The following is a 25,501-nucleotide window of genomic DNA, read 5'->3' on the forward strand; positions in this document are numbered from 1 at the left end:
CAGTTAGAATCAAAGCTCACGTGTACCTTATTTGAGGGACCAGATTCTGCCGTAAATTCGGGAAGGATTTAGAAAAAAATAAAATGGGACTTTTAAGGTGTATTTTGGCGTCATTTCAATCATTCCTAATGCCTAAAACAGAGTTTTACCGTAGTCATTGATGCCTATTCAAGAGTATGATGTTTATTGTGACTAGCGTGAATGGGTAAGCTTCGTTTCGACTATGAGCAGTTATCACTGTAAACAATGTTAAATTATTCTTCACATGCTCAGTTTATTTTTTGAGAACAATTATTTAAAAATAAAATCTCTCAGTCAATCAGAAACTCGGATTCATGCCTTCAGGGAAAGTCATGTTTGGACGCTCACATCGATTTGTTTTTCGTTCGGTGGGCTGATGCCTTCAGTGTAGCTTTTGCATCTTCCGACATAGAAATCATCTGAATCTTCTTTCTACCTCTCTTTCTTTTCACACCACGCATAATGTAATGATAAAAATTAAGAAAAAACGCTGAGGAAATATAATGTTTGGTTTGCTAGCGAGCGAGAACTGATTTGAGAATAATTGCACATGCGTGTGAATCTCGATTTGCATATTGTCAATCATAGGTCTTGTTATTTGGTTACTCATGCAAATTAGGCAATTGGACATAAACATTGCCACGTGTGAGTGTTTTTTATTTTTAACCGCAAAATAAACAGCAATTTTAACGGTGTTCCAATAAGAATTCATTGGTCAAATTTTCACAGAATGTTCTTTAGATAAAACTCTATATAAAAAACGAAAAAAACTATTTTTGATTGAAATTCACAAAAAAAGTGCATCTCTACCTTAAAAGCCACAGCTTCTATTAAAATTGTACAATGCAACAGAAGGGATGCAGCTTCCATTAGAGCATCTACACATATGAGAAATGGTGAATTTTGGGATCTCAATTGTTCAAAAAGATTGGGTGCAGCTTCCATTAGGAATGCGGATTTTAATACAAATTTTACAGTTATCATTCAAACATCCATCACATCACTTTGCATTAATTTTAGAGATGAGTAAAACCACTTAAATTTTGTGCAATTTTTACATAATCAGACCCACAACAATGATTTAGAGTGTGAGGTGTGAAGGTTACATTTCAGACAACGATGTGACAAAACACAAATGTCTAACTTCAAATGTGTGCCGCTAACCTAACATTTTCGTTATGGACAACATCTTATGACATACCTTAACCTCGTCCATATATGGAGTGAACAATCGTGGCTTGACGTACATCGGATTATTTTTACATCTAATCCAAGGGTTGATAACCAAGGACTCATCGTCGCTACCGAACATGTGTGACGGCGGTGTACTGATCAATCCCCTCCTAATTACATTGGTTAACACTTCGTTACTGTGCGGTATTATGTGATCAACCCGAATATACGGCAATATATCGCTGAGAATCTCTCGTAATTCGCTGTCATCCAAGTCTCGTCGCTTGATTCCTTTCTTGCTTACACTGTGTTGAGTATTACTCAGTAAATTGGGTTCTAAGAAAGAAAAAATGGATACAGATTGTTTTAATTTAAACATTCAAATTTTAATATTCGACAAAGCAAGGTTCTGACCTTCATTCGTGTCAGCAAGTACAAGAGTGGCTAAAGCAAGCCATGTCACATAGTAAAAGAAAATACTCTCTGGAGAATCTTGGTTGTGTGGCTAGTGTTAATGGTACATGAAACACGAAAGCTTATTTACAAAGATGGCTGATATGATCACCTTATACTGTGACTTGACATTGACATAGACCATCCAGTCATTTATTCACATTTTAGAATGCTCAGAACAAATTGAAAATTACAGCAGATGCTGAAATAAACACTATGCCCCCCCCCCCTATCACTCTACCTTGCACCGTTGCACTATTCAACATTGCCACGACTGTTTGTTATGACTTTGCCTTCAACCATTGGAAATTAACATCATTAATTTACATATCAAAAGTTCCACTATACTGTACAGGCACAGTCAGCTGGCGAACAAGTGGTAATAAAATAAATGCGATATTTAATATTAGGGGTCGCCATCTTGAATACGACCGGATTCGTTTTTGTGTGGAAAAAACCCTTGCATATGTACATCTAATTACACGAAGAACTTATTTTTGGGGTATTTGAAACTCACATTGTCATCTACCTGCAAGGCTGTCGCTGATTGGCTGCTGAGTTTGAATGACAATTTTTGGTTTCAAATACCCCAGGAACTTTGAAATGAAGTTATATATTTGTGAACAAATAATTCAAATGTAGAATTCTCCAAAGATTCAATTATTCGACAAACTGATATTTCAAGTGATTCTTTTCCTCAAAATGATTGTGTCCAAAAGTGTTGCCTTGTTGGGACTGAAAGCGCTGAAAGTAAAACAAAAATCGCTCCTAATAATATTAGCAATTAGAATGAAAACTGAAAGGAATTTGGCGGTTTTCCTGATCAGTTTTATTTTGTCACTCGCTGTAATTTTCATGCCCATACAATAGATAATGAAAATAAATTGTGGGCTCACAAACACTGGTATATTGGTAGAAACAACTTATGACATTTCACTGTTTCTGTAATGGTTTCTATGGTGATATGAATTCATGCCACCAGGATATAGTAAATGATTAAAAATAAAATAATGGGATCGCAATATGTTATGAAAATTGACAATTTCACAATCAGAAAATCTTATCCAGTGAAATATACGAAAACATAGTATTGTTGTTGATTTGAACTAAAATAGTGCTAAAATTCTTAAAAAAAATTGTAATATTTTCCAAATACATGCAATAAGGAACTAAGGAATAATTGAATTTGGCTAAAACTTTCTTAATTTTGAACTACATGTATTACCATTGTTCTTGATATCAATCAACACTAACATAATTAGCAAAAGAATTTAAAGAGAGCCCTCTACAGTTCACATGCACATATCTTTCCTTTTTACAGCCAAATCACTGTATAGAGCTTTAATTAATTAAGTTATTTATATTATTGGGTTTATTTTCACTTATTTGCTGATAGCTAATTTACAACCCAGTTAATGTGTAATAAGTTAACAGAATGCATATACAATATAATGTATTATTTTCTTTCACAAACTAGTGAATTTAAAACCTAGTGAATACGTATCCATGCAATATCAAATCCACCAAAATTAAACCCAGCGTAGAATTTTAAAATTTCAAATTACCTCTTTCTTCTATTCTCTTGATAAGTTGATGCTCGGCCCATTTTAACACGGCTTTCAACACATCTAGCTCACATACCTACAAGAGTTGAAATAGAAAACAACCATAATCAATCACTTAAAATGAGTCAATCAATCATTTATTTATTTCGTCTCTTGATGTCAGATTGAAACAAGTTATTGAAAATGACACAGTTCTCGAAGTTCTCTTTGTGCTCATCATATTAAAGCGGAGGGGTTGGCGCGAACGTGTCCTTGAAACTTGAGTTCCAAGTGGCGTATACAACAGATTGTTTATTTACATCAAAACACGTGTTTCGTGTCATAGTAATATGGCCAAATTAAAAACAGCCGTTATTTGGCCATCTTTGATCTGATTATGAAACACACTGATATGTATGATGTATGTGCCAAATACAAATAAAAATGGTACATAAATTGTGGAAATATAGTAGTAAGGCCAAAAAGTCAGATGGCTGTCAATCGGCCATCCTTGACCAGATTTTGAAACAAATTGTCATGGACATGCATCCTAACATGTATAAAGTACATGTATGTGCCAAATTTGAATGAAAACTGACAGAGCACGTCCAAGATACCGCATAAAAAAACAAAAACAAGATGCCTGCCAGTCGATCATCTTTGATCCAATTGCGAAATAAATTGTCATGGACATGTATCCTAAATGTACCAAGTTTGAATGACAACTGACAAAGCATGTCCAAAAAACAACATTTTCAAAAAACAAGATGGCTGCCAGTCGGCTATTTTGAATCGAATTGCTAAACCACTGCATGTGCATATGTCCCACATAAGGTACTAGGCACATGCAAAGAATGAACGGAATCAGTCCACACGATTCTGAAATATGACGATGGACAGACTGACAGATGGACACACGAACGGACAGACTCAGGAACTCACGGACGGTCGGGGACATGTATCCTAACATGTATGATCTATATACTAAGATTGAATGAAAACTGAAAACACATGTCCAAAATACGACATTTTCAAAAAACAAGATGGCTGCCAGTCGGCCATCTTTGATCAAATTGTGAAATAAATCATCATGGACATGTATCCTAACATGTATAATCTATGTACCAAGTTTGAATGACAACTGACAAAGCATGTCCAAAAAACAACATTTTCAAAAAACAAGATGGCTGCCAGTCGGCTATTTTGAATCGAATTGCTAAACCACTGCATGTGCATATGTCCCACATAAGGTACTAGGCACATGCAAAGAATGAACGGAATCAGTCCACACGATTCTGAAATATGACGATGGACAGACTGACAGATGGACACACGAACGGACAGACTCAGGAACTCACGGACGGTCGGGGACATGTATCCTAACATGTATGATCTATATACTAAATTTGAATGAAAACTGACAAAGCATGTCCAAAATACGACATTTTCAAAAAACAAGATGGCTGCCAGTCGGCCATCTTTGATCAAATTGTGAAATAAATCATCATGGACATGTATCCTAACATGTATAATCTATGTACCAAGTTTGAATGACAACTGACAAAGCATGTCCAAAATACAACATTTTCAAACAAGCAGCCTATCGGCTGAGATAGCTCCGCTGTTAGCAATGCACATTTCAATTAAAGAACTGAAGACGCCATTAGAAAATGAACAATATGTATAGTATCAAAGCAATCAGACTTACAGTTTTTAACAAGAAGTCGAAAATATCACTTTCTACCAAAAATGACTGCCAGTCGGCCATTTTGAATCGAATCACTAAACCACTGCATGTGCATATGTCCCACATAAAGTACTAGACACATGCAAAGAATGAACGGAATCGGTCCAAGGGATTCTGAGATACGACTCCGGACAGACGCACGGAGACCGAATTATAAGTCCCAGTTTTCGGACTTCCTCCGAACGGGGACTAATAACAATTTTGTCAGTCAGCAGTACACCATAGTACTGACAGCATCTGACACACAACTCCAACAAAACCACAGGTGACAAAAAATGATGTTTATATATAAATTGTTAAAAATCATATAGAATCTCAATAATGAAATCAAAGTTCATACCATGACCATTATAAATTTATAACTAGAATACATGGCTAACAAATTCAAACAAAAGCAATACAGTAGGTGCAATGTTGAGGGCGCTGTAACTATTTTGGCTGTAAGCAGCATGTAATTATGGAATAATGGTTTACTAATGTACACGAAAAACCACTATACAATCCATCACATGTAGCTTTGAATACCAACAAGTGTTTTTATTACGTACCTGTAAATAATCTGATTTCAATCCTTCAATCAGATAGCCTTTATTGAGCTCACATAAAACCGGCGATGTCGCTATTGCCAAAAACTCCTCACGTAGAAAGTGCATAGCCTGTCTATTAACCCACTGTGAGCCATGTGCTTGTGAGCTCCAATTCAGTATGGTTATCAAGTTGTCTTGACACAAGCTTTCTGCTATGATATCCTCACATGCTGTAACAAAAATATACAAATAATGTGGATTAGTTTTAACTAAAAATTATTCTGACTGGCTGCTCTTTTTAAGGGCACACGTTCATTTCCTGATGAAAGTAAGACCCACATTTCTTAAGCCTAATCTATTTTCATTTAGTAAAGCAAACAGTTCCCATTTAAAACTATACTTTGCCAGATATATCCAATGTTTTTACTCATTTCTACCCAGAAATATTGAAGAATATAAGAAAAAAGTGCAGAAAAATGTGGGTGAGAAAGTCTGGTGATTAAAATGTTAAGGTCCCATAAAGATGAATATACATACAAAATCTGTCTGTGTATGAGCAAGAGACAGATTTACAAAAATACTTGATTTGGACAAAGATTTCAGAGAATTTTTAACAATAAAATGGCCACCATTTGTCCATCTTGAAATGAATTGTCAAAAGAACATATTTACATATACATATGTGGGACAAGATGTATGATGTAATCTAAAGTTTAATCAAAGAAAGCTTAGAAAGAACTCCCGTGTGCTGAGAGTTTTGGAGACACATTACAAATTAATTCAAAATTACTTATACTTGAGATATTGATGGAATAGCTGAAAACTAATTATGCAAATAAGGTAACTACCTGGCAATATGAACAGATTTAAGTGTAAAACTAATAAGGTCTGCACAATGTACCAAGTTTCATTGAAATGTGATTAGAACCAAAAAAATATTAATTATTATACTAATTAGAGAATTAATATGAACAGATTTTAACACAAAATTAATCAGACTGTCTATTGTCCTAGAGAATTTATGTACCAAGTTTTATTCAAATGTGATGATCAATACTTGAGATATCAGTATTAAATAATTATGTTAATTAGGTGATTAAGAAGCATAAATAGTTACCAAAAACTAATATGGTGCATAGTCTTAGGTTCATTGAAATGTGATGGGTACTCTTTAAAAGTTTCATTGAAATCCAATGAGTGGTTTTTAGACATCATAGAACAGCAAAAAATTAACTAGTTATGCAAATTAGGTAATTAATAGGCACAATTATTTATCCCAAAATTAATCAGGTCTCTGCATAGTCCTAGAATATCTATGTCGCAAGTCTCATTGAAATGTGATGATTAGTACTTGAGATATCAGGTGAAAAGCTGAAAATTAACTAATTATGCTAATAAGGTGATTAATATGCACAAATATTTACTCAAAAACTAATTAGGTCTCTACACAGTCCTCAAGTAACTATGTACCAAGTTTCATTGAAACGTGATCATTACTACTCAAAATATCAAAAGCTGAAAATTAATTAATTATGCAAATTAGGTAATTAATATGTACTGAAAATTACCCTAAAAACTATCAGGTATGTGCAGTGTCCCAAGTTTTATTGAAATGTTATGATTAGTACTTGAGATATCAGTGGAAAAGCCGAAAATTGATTAATCATTATGTAAATTAGGTAATTAATAATATTAACAGATTTTTACCCAAAACTAATCAAATCTACGCATTAGTTCAGAGCATCCATGTGCCAAGTTTCATTGAAATCCAATGAGTGGTTCTTCAAAAATCAGTGCAACAGTCATAGAACAGCTTAAAATCAGTTAATTATCATGCAAATTAGGTAATTAATATTTATAGATTTTTACCCAAAACTAATCAAATCTGCGCACTAGTTCAGAGCATCCATGTGCCAAATTTCATCAAAATCCAATGAGTGGTTCTTTAGATATCAGTGGAACAGTCTTGGAACAGCTAAAAATCAGCTAATTATCATGCAAATTAGGTAATTAATATTCATAGATTTTTACCAAAACCTAATCAACTCTGCGCATTATCCCAGAGCATCTATGTACCAAGTTTCACCAAAATTTGATTAGTGGTTCTTGAGATAACGGTGGAACAAAAAAAGTGACATACATACATACATACATACATACATACATACATACATACAGACATACAGACAGGGTAACTGCAAAGACTCCCTTTTGTGCTTCGCACACGGGAGTCAAAAATGTTTGGTCATATACGAGATATGGAACAGGAGTCATTAAAACAAAATGGCCATCAATCAGCCATTTTGAATATGATCTGGCTCCTTACTACTCAGTGTACTTTGAAATACTTTATTTTAGCTGGAATTTATTTTCGCTGAAAAGTGTTTTTGGGTGTTTTGTATGGAATTTTTTTTCACCGATTTCTGACGAGTTGAATGTGAAATATAGGAAAAATGTATAATCACTGGATTTTATTTTCACTGAATCTTCAGTGAAAATAGCTCAAATTAATTCCAAGCGAAAATAAAGTATTTTACAGTACGGACCAAGTTGAACGAAATCTATCCATACACAACCAAGATCCAGCTGCAGAATGGCAGAAATGCTTGATTTTGACGAATTTTTAGTATAAACAAGCAGCCTCTCGGCTGAGATAGCTCTGCTGTTAGCAATGCACATTTCAATTAAAGAACAGAAGATATCATTATGGGACTTGCTGTTTTCAACAAGAATTCAAAAATAACCATAAATGATTGTGGTTTTTAACAAGAAGAAAATATCACTTTTTACCAAAAATGACAAAAATATTCACCAAAATTAGAAAATTAAAGATATCATTACAAAATGAACAAATCTGAGAGAGATTCACATGTAGTACCTATATATGTCATATCAAAGCAATTGGACTTGCGGTTTTTAACAAGAAGTCGAAAATATCACTTTTTACCAAAAATGACAAACATATTCACCAAAGTTAGAGAATTGAAGATATCATTACAAAATGAACAAATCTGAGAGAGATACACATGTAGTACCTATATATGTAATATCAAAGCAATTGGACTTGCGGTTTTTAACAAGAAGTCGAAAATATCACTTTTTACCAAAAATGACAAAAATATTCACCAAAATTAGAGAATTGAAGATATGATCATGAAATGAACAAATCTGAGAGAGGTCCACCCAAGGTACATATACACCAAGTATCAAAGCATTCAGGCTTGTAGTTTTCAAGAAGAAGTCGAAAAAGCAAAACATTGACACGGACGCCGGACACCGACGCCGGACAATCACTCATATGATAAGTTCCGCTTGACAACGTCGACAGCGGAGCTAAAAATGACAATCTTGAATCGGGTCATAATACTAATGGAAGTGTATGTGTTGCCCAAGATATGTATTTGTAAATGTGATCGGCCAGGAATGTCTGAGATACAAGTGCAGATGCAAAAAAACACACACACAGGTCAAAACATAATTCAATTATATCAACGTTATTTTTTTTTTATGTAACAAAACTGAATTTGACAACGGTTGTTATGTTCTGAAAATTGCAATCAGCATTTCAGATACAATTGGTAATTCAAAAAATATCATGGAAAGCAAAGTAAAGTAAATGCAATGATAAAACATCAATCAAGTCGTGGCGTATTAAGTTGCTGTCACACACTGTAGTAAAAACAATTCCACATTGCCCCAACAAATAGCACCCATGGGACACTAAAAAGACATTATTTCCCTATCGTTACAATATTGTTAGTAACTACCATTGAGTGATGGTGGTGGTTTGTGGCTGTTTGGAGACGCCACTTGCCAATTTAATGCACTAACACACAAGTCCCTTGCTATCTGCGACATCAATATTGCAACATGTAATCAAACAAGGGAAAGGACAGGGCAATATTTTTTAAATAATGATTTTGAGTGTATTTGAAAACCAACGACATATTTTTTTCGTCAACATTTTATTTCATTTATATGAGAACTGTAAAAGTAACTTTAAAAATGTTTATAACGTTGATATAATTGACTTCCACATATACCATACATTGTTATATGTTATTTTCACTGTCTATACTTGAAATCCGATTTTGAAATCGACAAGTACAAACAGTGGCAGCTCGTCAGCAACCTTATCAAATCAAAATGTTGTCTGTATGCTGTGTGAAAGAGTAAGATAGTAAATAAAAGTTGAGTTGCCCATGTCCATCTGAGAAATACTTCAAACTCTGGGTACTTAGATACTAATAGTTTGAAACAAAAGCTAAATCTTCAATTTCTGGCACGTATGTGTAACTCAGCCCATAAGCGTGATTGTGCGTTTTCCTGCTAACATGACTCACAGAGACCGTACGGTTATTAGAGAAAACCGATCAACCTTACTGAAAAGACTATTGAGTGGAAATTGAAAGGGCGAGATAACATCAGAATGCACGTGTTCTAGTATTATTCGTGTTGCTGACTGCCTAAATGAAAAGTATCCAGATGGTAACAAGGGAAACCGTGTATTTTTCAAATAATAAAACTCTCATCAGGCAGCTCTCAAAAAGTAGATCAAGTGAAGACAGATATACATTTACTGTGAAGTAAAAAAAAGGAAAGCAAGCCAACCAGCAGTATACCAGTAAGCTCATTGTTTTGCAAACAAAACAGCAACATTGATAGTTTAAATGTAGCAGTTTGTAATGATAAGCTGATATCAATATTGCTACTTTGTTATCAAAACAGTGAACTATATTAAAATATTGCTGGTTGGATTGTTTTTTTGTTCACATTAAAGTCATACCATCTTGAAATATGTAAGTAGGTGTGTGGGTGTGTGTGTGGGTGTGTGTGTGGGTGTGTGCGTATGCAGACATCAAGTGGGTCACAACAATGAAACAAAACTGAAATAAACCCATTTTTGTTTTGGACAGGAAGTTACAAGTCAAACACGAATCGTGTCTGTGAAGAATCTCAGTCTCAGCCCTATGCTATGCTTTGCATATTCAGGTAAAACTATTTTATTGAGAAAAGAGTAAACGGAGGGGCACAAAGTGGGTCACAAAACAATGTTAACTAAACTGAGTTAGGAGAAACCAACTTTTGTTTTTGGCAGGATGTTAAACGATTGATCTGAATCATGTCTGTGAAAGTGTCTCAGAGCTACTTGTGCTTCTTCATCTTGAGTAAGTAAAAAAAATAACTGAAGTGAAACTTGAAAGGTACATGTAACACGGCAGCTGTCTGATCGCAGACAAATAAAAAAATCAAAGAAAGCTTAGAAAGAATTCCCGTGTGCTGACAGTAAAAGACACATTTTACGAATTTTAAGATCAGCCTTGTAATTAATAAGTATGGCAAGTAATATTTGTCTGCTATTTGAGATGCACAACATGAAAACAATGTGATCCTCGTTGTTGAAGTTCAAATTTGATTTTACATCTGTGGTTTTATTCCAGAGCATCTTTACCACAGGTTCAATTCAAATCTGATTTTTTGTGACATCAGAAATTAGCTACTAATAATTAGATAAACAATATACATGTTTTTCACCATTAAACTAATCATGTCAGATACTGATGGAAAAGCTGAAAATTTACTAATTAATATGCAAAACAGGTAATTAGTATGCACATATTTGAATGTAAAACTAACATTGTTTATGCAATGTCACAGACCATTTATGTACCAAGTTTCATTGAAATGTGATGACAGTGTAAAAGCAGAAAATTGGTTAATTATGCAAAAACGGTAATTAATATGCACATATTTTGAACACAAACTACTGGTAATCAGGTCTGTGCATACTTCTAGAACAGCTATGTACCAAGTTTTATTGAAATGTAATGATTAGTACTTGAAATATCAGCAGACTAATTATTATGAACAGTAGGCAATTAATATGCATGAAATTTTACCCAAAACTAATCAGGTCTGGGCATTGTCCCAGAGCATCTATGTACCAAGTTTCATCAAAATCCATTGAGCGGTTCTCAGTGGAAGTCATGAAACAGCTAAAAATTGGTGCATTATCATTTAAATTAGGTAAATAATATGCACAGATTTCAACCAAAAACAAATCAAATGTACTAATGTTTTTTTAAAATACCAGTGGAACAGACATGCACACACGCACATACACACAGATGCACTAACTGCAAAGACTTCCATGTGTGTTTCACACACAAGAGTCAACAAGATCGAGAAACTATTCTCCTGGCTGATCAGTACAAAATCTATATACTGTGGAATAGTTTATTTTCGCTGGAATTAATTTTCACTGAAAAGGCTTTTTAGGCATTCCGTATGGAATTTATTTTCACTGATTTTTGATTAGTTTAATGTGAAATATAGGGAAAAAAGTATATTCGTTGGATTTTATTTTCACGGAATCATCCCATCAGCGAAAATAGCAAAAACAAATTCCAAGCAAAAATAAAGTATTCTACAGTATCTTAAGGAAAAATAAGACAGTCCAAGGTCAACGCATGTTATTAAGAGGACACAAGTTTTCATTTTACTATGTGAAACACACCATTAAACTATTCAATGCGCAAAGGGGTCTGTGTAAACGTATCAAATCCAAATGAAATCTGACAACGCATGTTCACAGCAATGGCCTATGACATTTACAAGGGTTTCACAGCATGTTTGATAAAATGATTGAGACTATCTCATACGTGAATTATCGGTATTCTAATTTCTCAAGGCAGAACAGGGTGCTGTACTTGTGAGGAAAGTACATTGGACTATTCACCTACCGTTGTGTATGCAGGTGGATTGTACTGACAGAACAATACGACAGAATACTAGTCTAAGCCGAAGTAACTGTAAAAATGCAGTGACTTAAACTTGTATGCATTTTCAAAAGGGGCCCGCTGTTAATCCCGGGACTTACACCAAATGTTCATGCGAGATTTCAAACTACTTTGTCATTTGTAAAATTTACCCGAATTTTTCCAGCTATAAATTTGTTATGATTTGATACAATGTCATTTGGCAGCAAACCATCAGCATGAAATTTCACAAAACACTGTACCGATAGTAACGAGTGACGATCATCGTGAAGCATTGTTCCATGTGATGTATACTTTTGTTGTTTATTTACATAGATTGCAAATGTGCGCTACTCGACAACAACTGCGCCTTAATGAAATACATTTACTTTAATTTTGCGAGAGAAAAGTTTTTACAGAGTCAGTAAAAATCATAAAAATTTTGCAGCAGCGAAAATTTGGGTCATACATGTATGAGACAAATTGACCACTAGTCGGTCAATTTGAGAAGAATTTACAAATCTGGAAACACACATGTACTGAAACTAAACTATTAGTCCGAGCAGGAACTAACAACAGTAATAACGTTTGCTGCTGGAAAGTTTCGTAATTTCATAAATTTATGACATTCGTAAAAATAAAATTTTCACGAAAGCCACTGACGCTTTGTGTCGCAGACCCTCAGAGAAATTTTTTAATGCTACAATGTCTTGAGCATGAAATATACAGTACATCAATGAGAGCTAAAGCTCTTAAGATATAATCACTTGAAATGGAATTTATGAACCATAAAGAACACCTGCCTCCACCCTAAGACAGTCAGTCAAACTATATAGTGCGTGTACAATAAAAATGTACGGTCACCTCAGGGATATTATGAATATACTAGACAGGCGGGGCAAAGGCAAATCATTTTTTTTTTTATTCATTGTGTTTTTTCAATTGCCAAATGCACGTAATTAAGATTACAGAGAGTAATTATCCACCATGCCTAGCATCAATGGCTAGAACAAGAAGCAATCAGCTAGCAGGAACAAAAGACAATTGCAAGTAGGTGAATTGTATTCTGATTCTGATGCTATCATGTGCTCTGGAGAATAAGAATAAAAGAATTTGCATAATACAATTACTGAACATGCTTTGTCGTGTGAAGATAATAAATGAGGCCGTCACAAGGCAGATAATGTGACAATCAGTCACAGTCCCTTTCCGTTACTAAACGGGTATAAGCTTGATAGTACAGTGCTGTCCATTACTAAACATGTACGAGCTCGATGGAGTCTCCCATAATCAAGGAGGACAGCCTCTATTTATAAATGCAGTATTTGCGGTCTCCAATGCAGCCAACAACTCCTGAAATTGCCACTAACCTTAGAGGTCATACGCAATAACCACAGATATTCACAACCGTAGCCAAGAAATAGTATTGAGTTTCTTGACATGCTAACCATCTATAGTGGCATGCTGTGTTTTTATTTTATCTCACAGTGGTACATGTTTATAATCCCCATGACATTTCATACAGACACATACACACACAAGCAAACAAGTTCACACATGCACGCAGCGAAATTTAGTGACATTTCCGTTTGCGAATTTGAATTTACACTTTTTTCAATCTAAAGATTGCAATCATGTAAAACTTAACTGCAAAGATTCACCCATGACTTGGCAAGTAAATTCTTAATGTTTACAAGATGCTACGCATACAATATACAGTTTTTATACACAAACCTTGAGCCATGATAGTTAGATCCAAGAATCGGGCAATCTGATAAACCTCCATTGCTTCTTCGGTTCTCGTTAACTGACCTCTCCCTGATACCATGGCTTGCACTTCACCAAGACTCCCCATACTAGGGCTGTCTTGAATGACAAATGATAAATCTACAACGTCTAAGTAGATTGCATGAAGTAACACTCGGGCATATCTTTTAGGGATAATTGACTCGTCTAAAACAATACGAGTCGGTTGTTGTAAAGTCCTCTCAGTTAACTCTTCCCCTGATCTACATCTTCTGTGGAGTAGATTCCGAAAGAACGGTGATCGAGCTGCTAGGATGGACTTGTGGCAGAATAGTTCTTCATAGATTGCCCCAATGCTTGCTGCTTCTTGACCTTGAACTTCAGCAGCCGGTTCTGATGAGAACACTAACACTGCATCGCAGAATTCACCAGTCTCTAACAAATGCCTAAAGTCGTGTTCTAGTAAATTAGGGGTGCCAAACTGATCACCAAGCTTGACGAGGACGTCCAGATTTTCTAAACGTGACACCTGCGTGTTGAAATCACCTGTATAGAGATATCGCAGGAGAGCAGAGAATGTTGAAATATCCATTCCTTTTGTCCGAATATCCACATGAACTTGCGCCCCATATTGAGGATGCCGTCTGAGGAGATCACGGAAGTATGGACACCGCAACGATAGTATACCTCTGTGCACTGGGAAGCATGTACCAAGGAAGATGAGGTCAATGTCAGTACAGTATTTATAGTCATATAAATCCGATAAATCCTCTTTAAGACAGCTGGCATGAGGTCTTGCTAAATTAGCATGAATAGTCAGTTCTTTCAGCACATTTGTAGCTTCGTATTCTTCGACTAATGCATTTAAATCTCGCATGCTCCACCCAGACACCAAATCTCGGATAATTCTTGCATGGTCATATTTGCTTGACTTTCGCCGACGGATGAATTTCTTGCGCAGAGTGGCAAAGCCGGCACTTTTCTTTTTTTTGTCTTTACCCGAGGAAGACATACTGATACCAGCACCGCCACTGCTACTACTGCTTCCTCGAGGCTCCAAGAAATATTCAGGATATGCTAATGCATCAGAGTACTGAGTCAGAGATGATGATGACTGTAACCGTGCCAACTGCTTCTCTTTCTCTTTTTCCTTCTCTTTCTCTTGGGAAGTTGATGTGTTCACTCCCATTATTCAACATTGGGAGGCTGTCATGTAAATGTTTATCATTGTCAGTACTCCTCACCAGTAATTGACGGCGCCGCCATACACGAGGGAATCAACGTCTTCAGATCTGATGTTTGGAATAATGGAATCTTCCAGTGGGTTAAAAGAGCGAAAAATGGAGAATATATAATCACACAGGTCACCTGGCTCAGTTACAGGAGAACATTGTGATAAGACCCCGATGGTTGAGTCACAAAAGTACTTCCCATGAAACAGTCGAGCACAGTTTCAATATCAAATTCCCTACAAGAAAAAAAAAACAAAATAAAAAAATACATTAAAACCAAAGACACTTATATATTTCCAAAATCTACTCAGTAGTGATGGAAACACAGTTTGCATTTAATGAGAGCAGAGACATGAATATTTATTACAGACGCTTTCAGTGACTACACCGTGCAGACGTACAGTCTGGTATATGACACATCATGCATATAGAAATTTCAATTCCTATTAATAATCCGGTAGGCAAGATCAAAACCAATATTGAAACAGCGACTCATTTATTACCTCTGACAACAAATACGGAAAATAAAAAAATACAAGCAATGTCCACAAAATATTCGTAGCGACAACTCATTAAGATAACTTCAAATTGAAAAAAAAAAAATAATAATTAAGTGATTAAAATAGAAAAATTGCTTGTGGTTGGTGGAGGGGGAACATTATTAGATGGAATTAACATTTATTTGCATATTGATGTTACATACACTGACATATAAATAAAATGCAACTTCTGATACTATGGCATACTAATTTCATGTGTGATTAATACAGCCATTGTATAATTGATATTTAAACAGCCCCGCACCCTAAATACATAATCACTCTATACATATAAATATTGCAGTCATCTCCTGCTTTAAAACTTTAATCAAACAGCTTTTTTTTATGACCCAATTTAATAGTAATTTACCAATGAATGTAATATAACACTCATCCAGACCACATCCTTAGTAACTAACACCTATATAACATCCAGACTCGCTGCAATTGGCCTGGGAGCAGAAATACAATTATCAAAAAATTATTAATGCTTGTGTTCATATATGCAATCATGCATACAACAACCTCATTCATTTTTTTTAAGAGATCAATTTAATATTACGAGTGCAGCTCATTTTGTTTTTCAGAGACGGTATTTGTTTTTATATCCTCAGGTTTATTATTTTAGCAGGAATTGTACCCTCGAGCTGTGTACAGGTCTGTGCACCTCAACATTATTAAGTATGGAGATTGTCAAATATACCCTTTTAAAAATCCACACACATACGTTATATATTGTACATATACTAGTAGTTAATATAAACTTTGACCTACAGTCAATTTGCAGCAAACTTTTGATAAACAATAGTTATAAACAGGTGATCTAGACTGGGGAGAAAGAGAATGCTAAAAAACTAGAAAGCAATTTGTCTGCGCAATTTTTGTTTCATCATATTCTAAGCAGGTTAAAAGTTACCAATAGTGGAGAAAAAAAAGGCGCAACAGAGCAGGATTTTGCGTGACAATGACACTGCGAGATAAATGGATAAAATACAACCTCTTTTCTTTGGATTTAATCAAGTGTACTTAAAAAGCACTTAACAACAGCTTGGAATGCAACCCATATCCGCAACAGCATGCCTTTTTTTTTTGGCCTTCTCTGCAGAGATATGAATGGAGGGGACCAATTTGTATAACCAAAAGCTTTCACTTCTAGTATTTCATGAATACATGACTCACAAAAGCTGTTTCGTAAGTCTTTTTTTCTCTCTATTCAACAAAATTGAAAAGCATTCCAAATTTGTATATACGTGCATTTCAATTAGTTCAAAAAAACAAAAAAATTGACTTTTTTGAAGTCGCTCTAATTATATTAATTATAAGGACTATCACAAATTCATCTGCTGGTTTATAACACATACAGGTTTAACAAATATACAAACAAATTCTTATTCTATTTTATGTGTTGGTATCCTAAGGGTTTGTTAGAACCGTACAATGTGACCTGGGAAGTAATCCGTTTATATTTACATATATCATTGAATTTTTGCTGGTAGAAATTATAGTGATTTGAGCATTAGACAACCGATAGTGTCCATTGTAGTTGAAATATTCCTCAAAGCATTTGTCAGAAGTGATTCTTAATTATTAAAAAAAAACACTCAACTTTTAATATGAGGTTATTACGAAGATACCTCAAAGTACGCACGAAGACAGTACAGCAGGAGTATCGGCAGATGCGCAGCGTAATTAACTTATACATCTTTTCCTTCCAAGGATACATCATTGAAATCAAAAATGTTTAGAACAGAATCAGTTTTTGTGTGGAGTCAGGTATAACCCTGGTGGCAGCCATGTTTTTTTATTATTATTAAAGGACGCTTACCCGCGTAATCATTCCATACTAGTATTTGGAATTCGCATTTCCTAATATGGTAGGATGAAAATACCCCATAAAATACTGCAAAATTACAGCAAGCTGTTACTTATGGCATTACATTGACAGATGTATAATAATAGTTATTATACGAAACTTATTTGCCAATGTAGAATAATTATCGATTGTATTCCAATATGTTTCAACTTTGATCAGTTTTGTTATACGATTGACAGAATATACAGTTGGAAGACGAAGTTCATTCATGTCATACTACATATTTATATTGTTAATATAAATACACATTTTTTTTATTCAACTTTGATACAGCTACATCACAAGAGCTGTGATGTTATCGTACCGCCCATGGGAATCGCAAATCATTGACGGTATATAACTCGGTTGTACTATTTGTTATTTTCTGATAGGAGTACAGATAACAGTGTGTGTGTGTACTATTACCGGTGAATTTCATAAATATTATATTGATATATATTGATATATATATTAAAACAAGTAGCACATTTTATCACTCGCCAGATGTTTTCATATCCACAAAAAATTCACAAACTGCTCACGGTAATTTAGTATTTGTTATTATATTCCAGCCAGGGACTAGAAAAAAAAAACAAGTAAAAAAATAACTCGGCAAAAAAAATCTTACCTGCAAACAATGTCTTGTGTATAGTATTATGTGTGTGTATCTAACATGTATGGAAAAATAAATGTTTTGCTTACACATAGTGCAATGTGTACAACAGATGGACAAACACCGAATGGCCCTGATTTTGAAAAAAATAACTGAATACACAAACAACTCTACAGTACGGTACGCTGATTTTAACACGCACGCTCAGGGATAATAATATTTAATGGTAACGTTATTCTAGGAACCAAAAAACAGACACAACCAATTAGAGGGGCCCCTTTGGCGGTGTATTTATTTAATTCTACTTCTATCATTCAGCCTATTTCCACGGTACAATGTAGATTCTGAAGTGTTGGTATAACATCAATAGGCCATGTGACATTGACTGATCAGAGCAAGGACAGAAAAAAAGAACATGTTTTAAATGGCCGCTATAGAATTAGTGCCGGTAAACTTTTCTGAACTCTACTTCTGCAGTCTGAGTGCTGGAAGTAAATTCTTTTAGAAAATCCTTTTGGATCAGCTTTACTGGCCATACTGGTATTGTATGTCTGATATACATGTATACAGTAGCAACATTTCCCCCCTTTTCTTGCCTCACAATAAAATATATGCTTGATCGATAGAGTTTCCCTTGTATTAAACGACATGCATTTAGAAGCTCAACAGTCATGTGAACGATTTTATCGTATTTTAGTGTGTAATCAGAACCCTGACAACATGATTCTAGAAATTAACAGTACTAGGAGGACATTAGAGCCAATATATCGACTATATACATTAAAAGCATTACTGGAACTCTGTCAATTTTCAAAAGAGAATCTGTCAAACTCGGCAATTGCATCATGAAAGGGTGGAAACAAACACAGTAAACCATTAAAACCATAATTGTACCTAATCTTTGAAAAACTCAATGGGACTGCAACAATTGGGGTTAAAATCGTCACCAGAATTGATGGTTCATGGGCTGTGCCTAATGAGAACCCCCAGTCTTAAGGACCACAGTTAAACGCTCACTACAGCTCATGAGAATTAATCTCTTGTGTGACAGTTCAGTTCTCCCTAACCAAATATGGCTGCTCACTTGCATATTATTATAATTAATCATCTGAGTTGCAAATTTATTTTATTGCAATAGAAATAATTTAACATATCAATAATAACCTCCGGTGTTTTCTAGATTTAAAGTTTAATGAATGGCATTTCGATGGTTAAATCAGTGACCAATCAAATTCATGGCTTTCCAGTATAACTACATGTAATTAGCACAAACAGCTTTTCACACTTTTATGATAGATCGTGTTCTCAACAATTACTGGTCTAAACTAAATACATATACATCAAAATAAACGAGCAAAGTGAACTGAACCAGAATTATGATCGATATGACATTTTAAAATGGTTCAAGATCAAGCATAAACACAACCCCAGATGGTATCTTATAAAGTGTAACCAGTGGGACATCTAACACTCAGGAAGAATGCACGCATGTGAAATCTAGCTACTGTCCACTGAACTGTGTTGAGAGGACACCAACAGTTACTCATCATCTTTGAATAGTTTATCTGTAAAGTGTAGGGATATACAATGTCATTTTCCTTACATGTAAAAATAGGAAAAAATATATTCACTAGGGACTTCATTTGTAAAATATTTTTTTTCAATTCAAGGCAACTAATTTGCATACTATCATAATTAATTTGCACTGGTGTATTGTAAAGTTTAGTATTACAATGGACGAGCACGGTACTGCACATTAAGTGTTATCACATCCCAACACATTATGCAATGTAATTTATCAATTTGTGACTTATTCGTCCTCTCAACATGATGCCAAGTTCAATTATACCACAGACAGTTCAATCAGCTGGACATCTATCTATAAACAATCCAGAGTATTTACAGTTTGCCAAACCATCTGTGGATACATCAACAGCCTGGGGGAGGAAACCCTTACAAGGAAACAGTGTGCATATAGTTTATATGGTGACAGACAAATAGGCAAACATTTGGTCTAGGTATTAGTTAATATTTACTTTTAATGATAACACTCATGATATAACAGCCTATCTATTAAGCCTGTAATTTTTGTGTATACACCGGAAACAATTATCTTATAATATGGTGCAGTAGAATTCAAGCAGAGTAAACCAATCATTTCCAGGGTTTAAAACATTTTGTTGTTGGTGATTATAAAAATATTCATAAAAAAAAAAATTACAGAAAAAATAATACCGTATCTTGCGTACTCTCATAAATGGAGCACTATGAGAATTGTGTGGTACTCCCATGATGCACTGTGGTTGCCCCACGATGCATCTCATTTATGTGACTGCTAGCTAGATTAGTTCTATGTTGATAATGTATAGAGCAAGCATTAAATTAAGCATTCTTTGCCTTTCAGGCATGTGCTGTCACCGTTATGTGTCAGTGCAAAGGACATCATCAAATGATAATATTTATATTCTAGGGCAAGTGTGTTTTAGAGCAAGTGTTGTCATCATCCTTTGTGGTTCAGTGCAAAGGATGTTATTCCTCTTGTTTCATGATGTCATCGTTTACTGTGTTTCAATACAGTGATGTCATCAGTCTTTGTGCGTTACAAGAGGAAAACTGTGCATATATGTAGTTAGATCAGGGGTCGAAATGCCCTTGTGCACACTGCACTATGCACATAGATGATTACCTAGTGCAAGAAAACTCAAAATATAATGTGCACACTGTGCATGTAGAAATTAATTAAGTTCAACCAATATTGTAAGACAACTAAAAAAAAAGCAAATTCTTTCGTGATTGCATCAATCGATAACCCGTAAATGCTATTAAAACTTTAAAACAATAAGTTAATGCAGGTAAATTTCAACTTCAACATGCACACTGTGCATGCAGGGAAAATCCCTGTAGATGCATCAAGGGATCACCACAATTCATATATAGTTATGGCTTCATTTAATTCAATAACACATTGGTTACTAGTAATAATTTGAGATTTAGATACAAACATTTTACAATTCAAAAATGCATCATGTACAACGTCTATAAACAAAAACCATAGTTGACTTCTACTTGACAGCAGAAACTTGGTCAAGAATGGCTGTAACTTCTAAGCTCTGGAATAAACGCATGTACACAGTGGACACACATTTAATGTACTATTTATAACATTAATGCATTATTAATTATCAGTATAACTACTGGTGCATCCAATTGAACAACTAATACTCCATAGACCACACATAAATAAGCAAGGTGATATTTCTCTATTGACACATGTCTATTTATGCACAGACACTGCAGCAGCTGTACCGTAATTTGCTACTGTTGAGTGATACTGATGGCAGAGAGCACTATTCAGGTCCAGGACAAGGCTGCAGAAGCCACTTGTTTAATCATGGAGAAAAAAACACATGTATCGGGGCTTGATGCTAAGGAAAAGTAAAATTGCCATTCTGGCAATTGAATTAAAACTCACTTGCCTTAATAGTTTATAGACAGGCAACATTACATACATGTACACTATGGGCACTAAGTGAGTTTTAACATTAACATCAAGCCCTGAGTATGCAGCAAAGTTTTTAATCGCCCTTTTAGCAAAATTTCACTAATCATTTGAGATGTAAATTTAAGAAATTAGTATTCAAACTCTGACTTCTCTCAAAAAGAATCATGTATCATTATATAGAATCAATTAATTCCAGATAAGTTGAAAATTGTACAACATCTTTGCATTCATCACTCAGCATGTGAATTGGGATACATTATGAATTGCAAAATTCAACTACCCGGTACCTGTAGTTGCTCTATTAGTAACTTATGCACTTATGTGAGTGTAAGTTCTATGTCCATGGCCAATGGATGAAATACTTGAATGATCCAATATACAGTTAATGCAATTGATTTTTCACATGTGCTTCCAGGGGTTTTTCTAGAAAAAATGAACAAGAAGGGAGCATACACAGGGGAATCGTCCTGGAAACGCGCTGTGCCCCAGTTTAGAAAAAAAACCTGTGCATCTAATAGAGTGAATATGGTAGTATTGGAAATATCATCAAGAAAGCATGGGGCTATTTAGACAAGATTCCAGTTGAAACCATAAAAGTGCTAAACAGAAAAACTTATTACTGAATATTATCACAAAACACATACTGTGTTGTACTGAAATAAGTCCACAATCCCAAGTACTTACACATCATACTTCATATCAGGGCAATAATATCAAAAGTATTAATGGTGGTCTCGGACATTAATCACTGATGATCTGACATGTGTGATCTAGATAAGCCAATTTTGGCATAAATTCATTTAAGGTAGACAGTTTGTCTCTTTGATTTTATTTAAAGTAGTGTAAAGTAAATACAAATATGCACTCCAGGCTAGTGCCAACATTATGTCAAAATGATCAGATTAACAAGCTGTCTGAGAAAGTAACACAATTTCTTTGGTAGCGGCTGTTAAAATATGTCATTTGTTACTACAGGCCAGGGTGAAATCCAAACATAATTAAAACTTGTTCCGTATGCTATTTAAAATGCAATTCGGTTCAATTTTCCATGAGGAATAATAGAGCAATTTTTTGGAATACAGAGTGAATATATATACAAAACGATCACATGAAGAATGTTGATAGATAGGTTTGGTTAGACAAGTTGATTAGCAGGATTCCACAAGAAATCTATTTTAAAAAGCAAAAAGGTATACAATCACAAAAACCACATACCGGTAGTTCTTGATAGGATCATATCATCAACAGATTTTACATGCACGTCAATTACTGTAGCTACTAAGTGTCCAATTTACCTTGTACATTTCAATGAATGAAACTACCAACATCAATCAATCAATTGGCAGTCAGGACTTTGTGGAACTGAGAAGCTTCAAAGACCCTAACCCTAAACTTGCAGAACATGAGGATAATTCAAATGTACAACAAGCACCACAAAATTTTCATTAACATGAAAGACTACAAACTGTAAGAATCCTGTTTTCTTCGTAGAATGTTTCTTACTATATATTTTTTTTATTTTATGACAAAATTATATATGTTGAGTTTCATTTAGCGATATCCTGTTTGTTGTATTTAACATCCTGTCAGCTTGGTGGGTCCAACTAATGTAAATGAAACATCTGGGGGTCAAAGGACAGTCTAATACCAAAAACTAGTTACCGATATAGCATTCGATGCAAAATCAGCATATTCATTAATGAATAGTAAAGGTGTACACAGTGATATTTCTAAACGTGATAGCAATATTTCAACATGGATTCGTACGTGACAAATTGAAATGTTCAGTTGCAAACACTGGTAGCATAGTGGTTGTTGCATCAGACTTCACTGACTTGTGATCAGTAAACCAGAGTTCAAATGCCTGACCCTTTCCCCGGTGAGTGTGGTACAGACTCAATGGGAAAGCTAAAAATACTGGTCGAGATTCATTCACTAACGGATGCAACTTTGATGGTTGATGTCCGCAGGTAATCATCTTCGACCAAGCTTGGTCGACACCAAAATAGTGCTTTGAATTACTACTAGTATTTGAGATAAATATGGTTTTTGTGGCAAAATGCATCATATGTCAGCTTCTTGAACTTGCAATTTGAACATAAAGCAAGTCAGGAGACATTTAATGTTCAAAACTGTCACCTGGCTAAAAATAATTAATTAAACAAAAAACAAACAGAAAATTTGGAATACAAAACACAGGCAAGATTGAAAAGAAAACAGGAACATGCAATGTACTGTGGAATACTTTATTTTCGCTGGCATTAATTTTCGCTGAAAAGGTATTTTGGGCGTTTTGCTTAGAATTTATTTTCACTGATTTTTGATGAGATTAATGTAAAATATAGGAAAAAATGTATATTCGCTGGATTTTATTTTCACTGAATCATCCCTTCAGCGAAAATAGCGAAAATAAATTCCAAGCGAACATAAAGTATTCTACAGTAATATAAGATGCAAAAAATCATAAAATGATCAGACATCCCAATGAATACATGAAACAAACGAGGCATAATCAGCTGCAGACTTTGAATCTTCAAAGAATAATTTTATTCAAATTAAACTGAAAATTTGCTGGTCTTGTGGTTCTCTCAGATATTATTGGATTAAAAAAAACAAGATTTAGAAGCAAAACAAAACATATGAATGAATTTGACGAAGACACAAGAATTTAAATTTGGTTCAGTTTCTACAATTAATCATAATAGAATTGAAAAGTTCACACAGCAAAAGTGTGACAACTCTCCTGCATCGAGTTTAATTGTATTAAATATTTTAACAGTTTTACGGTTGTGTGTCATTGTATTCCAAGGTCTATCAATACACACATGTAGTAATTAAGCATGTAGATAATAGAGTAAAGCGATTAAATTTCAAGAGAGACAAATCTTTGTGAATTAGTGAAAGTCACAAAATTCTATAGCGGAGAAAATTTCTCTGTGGTCCCACACCAAAGACTGTCAGTGACTTTAGCGAAATATTGCCTAAGAAAAGCCATAAAATCCGTAATTCATGAAAATTTCTAACTGTTTACTAGGAAGAAGAAGCCAGAAGGTACGATAGGTGTTAGTGAACATCAAAATATGGAATGAAATTCATTATAGGCACATGACAAACATACACCAAGGTTTTACTGGTTGGCATATAAAGATTATTCAAACACACCAACCCATGGCAGAGGTGTATTGACCCTTATCCATGGAGCTCCATACTCTGACTAAAAAAGTCAAAAGTACTCTCATGTTAAAGTTATCAGACATCAAAGATTTAAAATCCTTACTTTAAATATATGTTATTGTTACATGGACGTGTGTGTTTTCAAGTTAATGTAACAGTACAAAATTGACTTGTTGTCAATTTGTAAATCAAGGCCAAATAATTTGCGATTAGTGAGACTAGGTGGCACCTTTTGGAATATATTCCCACGTACGTGCATTTCTATGGACGTTTATGTTTACACGTAAACACAACGTAATTTACTGCAAAAAGAGCACCTTAGAACCATACGGCAAATTCACCCAGAAATTTTGTTGAAAAGTTGGATGAGATCGTCACATGGTTTGTATATGTAAGCTTGTCAGTCTAACCTTGAGTTACAATTAAATATGAGTTACTGAAATGAGCGGATTGCACTCGACCGCAAAATATGTGATACTCTAGTTACAACTAACTAAAAGTCAGAAGACGCGCTATTTGCAGTCGTATGGTGGTACGGTTTAAAATAACGATGGACCGCCAGATTACCGAACAACAACATGGCGACTCACTTCAATGGGTGCAATGGCAACTCGGTCATC

At 34.7% G+C, this 25,501-nt stretch overlaps 1 protein-coding gene across 2 annotated transcripts in view; it reads right to left on the reverse strand.

Annotated features, from left to right (window-relative positions):
* LOC100373358 (BTB/POZ domain-containing protein 7-like) overlaps positions 1-25,501 on the reverse strand; it is a 51,759-nt gene that overhangs the window by 17,630 nt on the left and 8,628 nt on the right. For both annotated transcript variants that reach the window (XM_085491528.1, XM_085491525.1), the window contains exons 2-5: positions 13,958-15,437; positions 5,487-5,695; positions 3,213-3,288; positions 1,223-1,530 (exon numbers count right to left, since the gene is read on the reverse strand). In XM_085491528.1, coding sequence (XP_085347654.1) covers positions 1,223-1,530; positions 3,213-3,288; positions 5,487-5,695; positions 13,958-15,158 — 1,794 coding nt within the window. In that variant the 5' untranslated portion in view covers positions 15,159-15,437. The remainder of the gene's footprint in view (positions 1-1,222; positions 1,531-3,212; positions 3,289-5,486; positions 5,696-13,957; positions 15,438-25,501) is intronic.

Source organism: Saccoglossus kowalevskii, chromosome 2, assembly GCF_978046115.1.
Source record: "Saccoglossus kowalevskii chromosome 2, keSacKowa6.1, whole genome shotgun sequence".
Lineage (NCBI taxonomy): Eukaryota > Metazoa > Hemichordata > Enteropneusta > Harrimaniidae > Saccoglossus > Saccoglossus kowalevskii.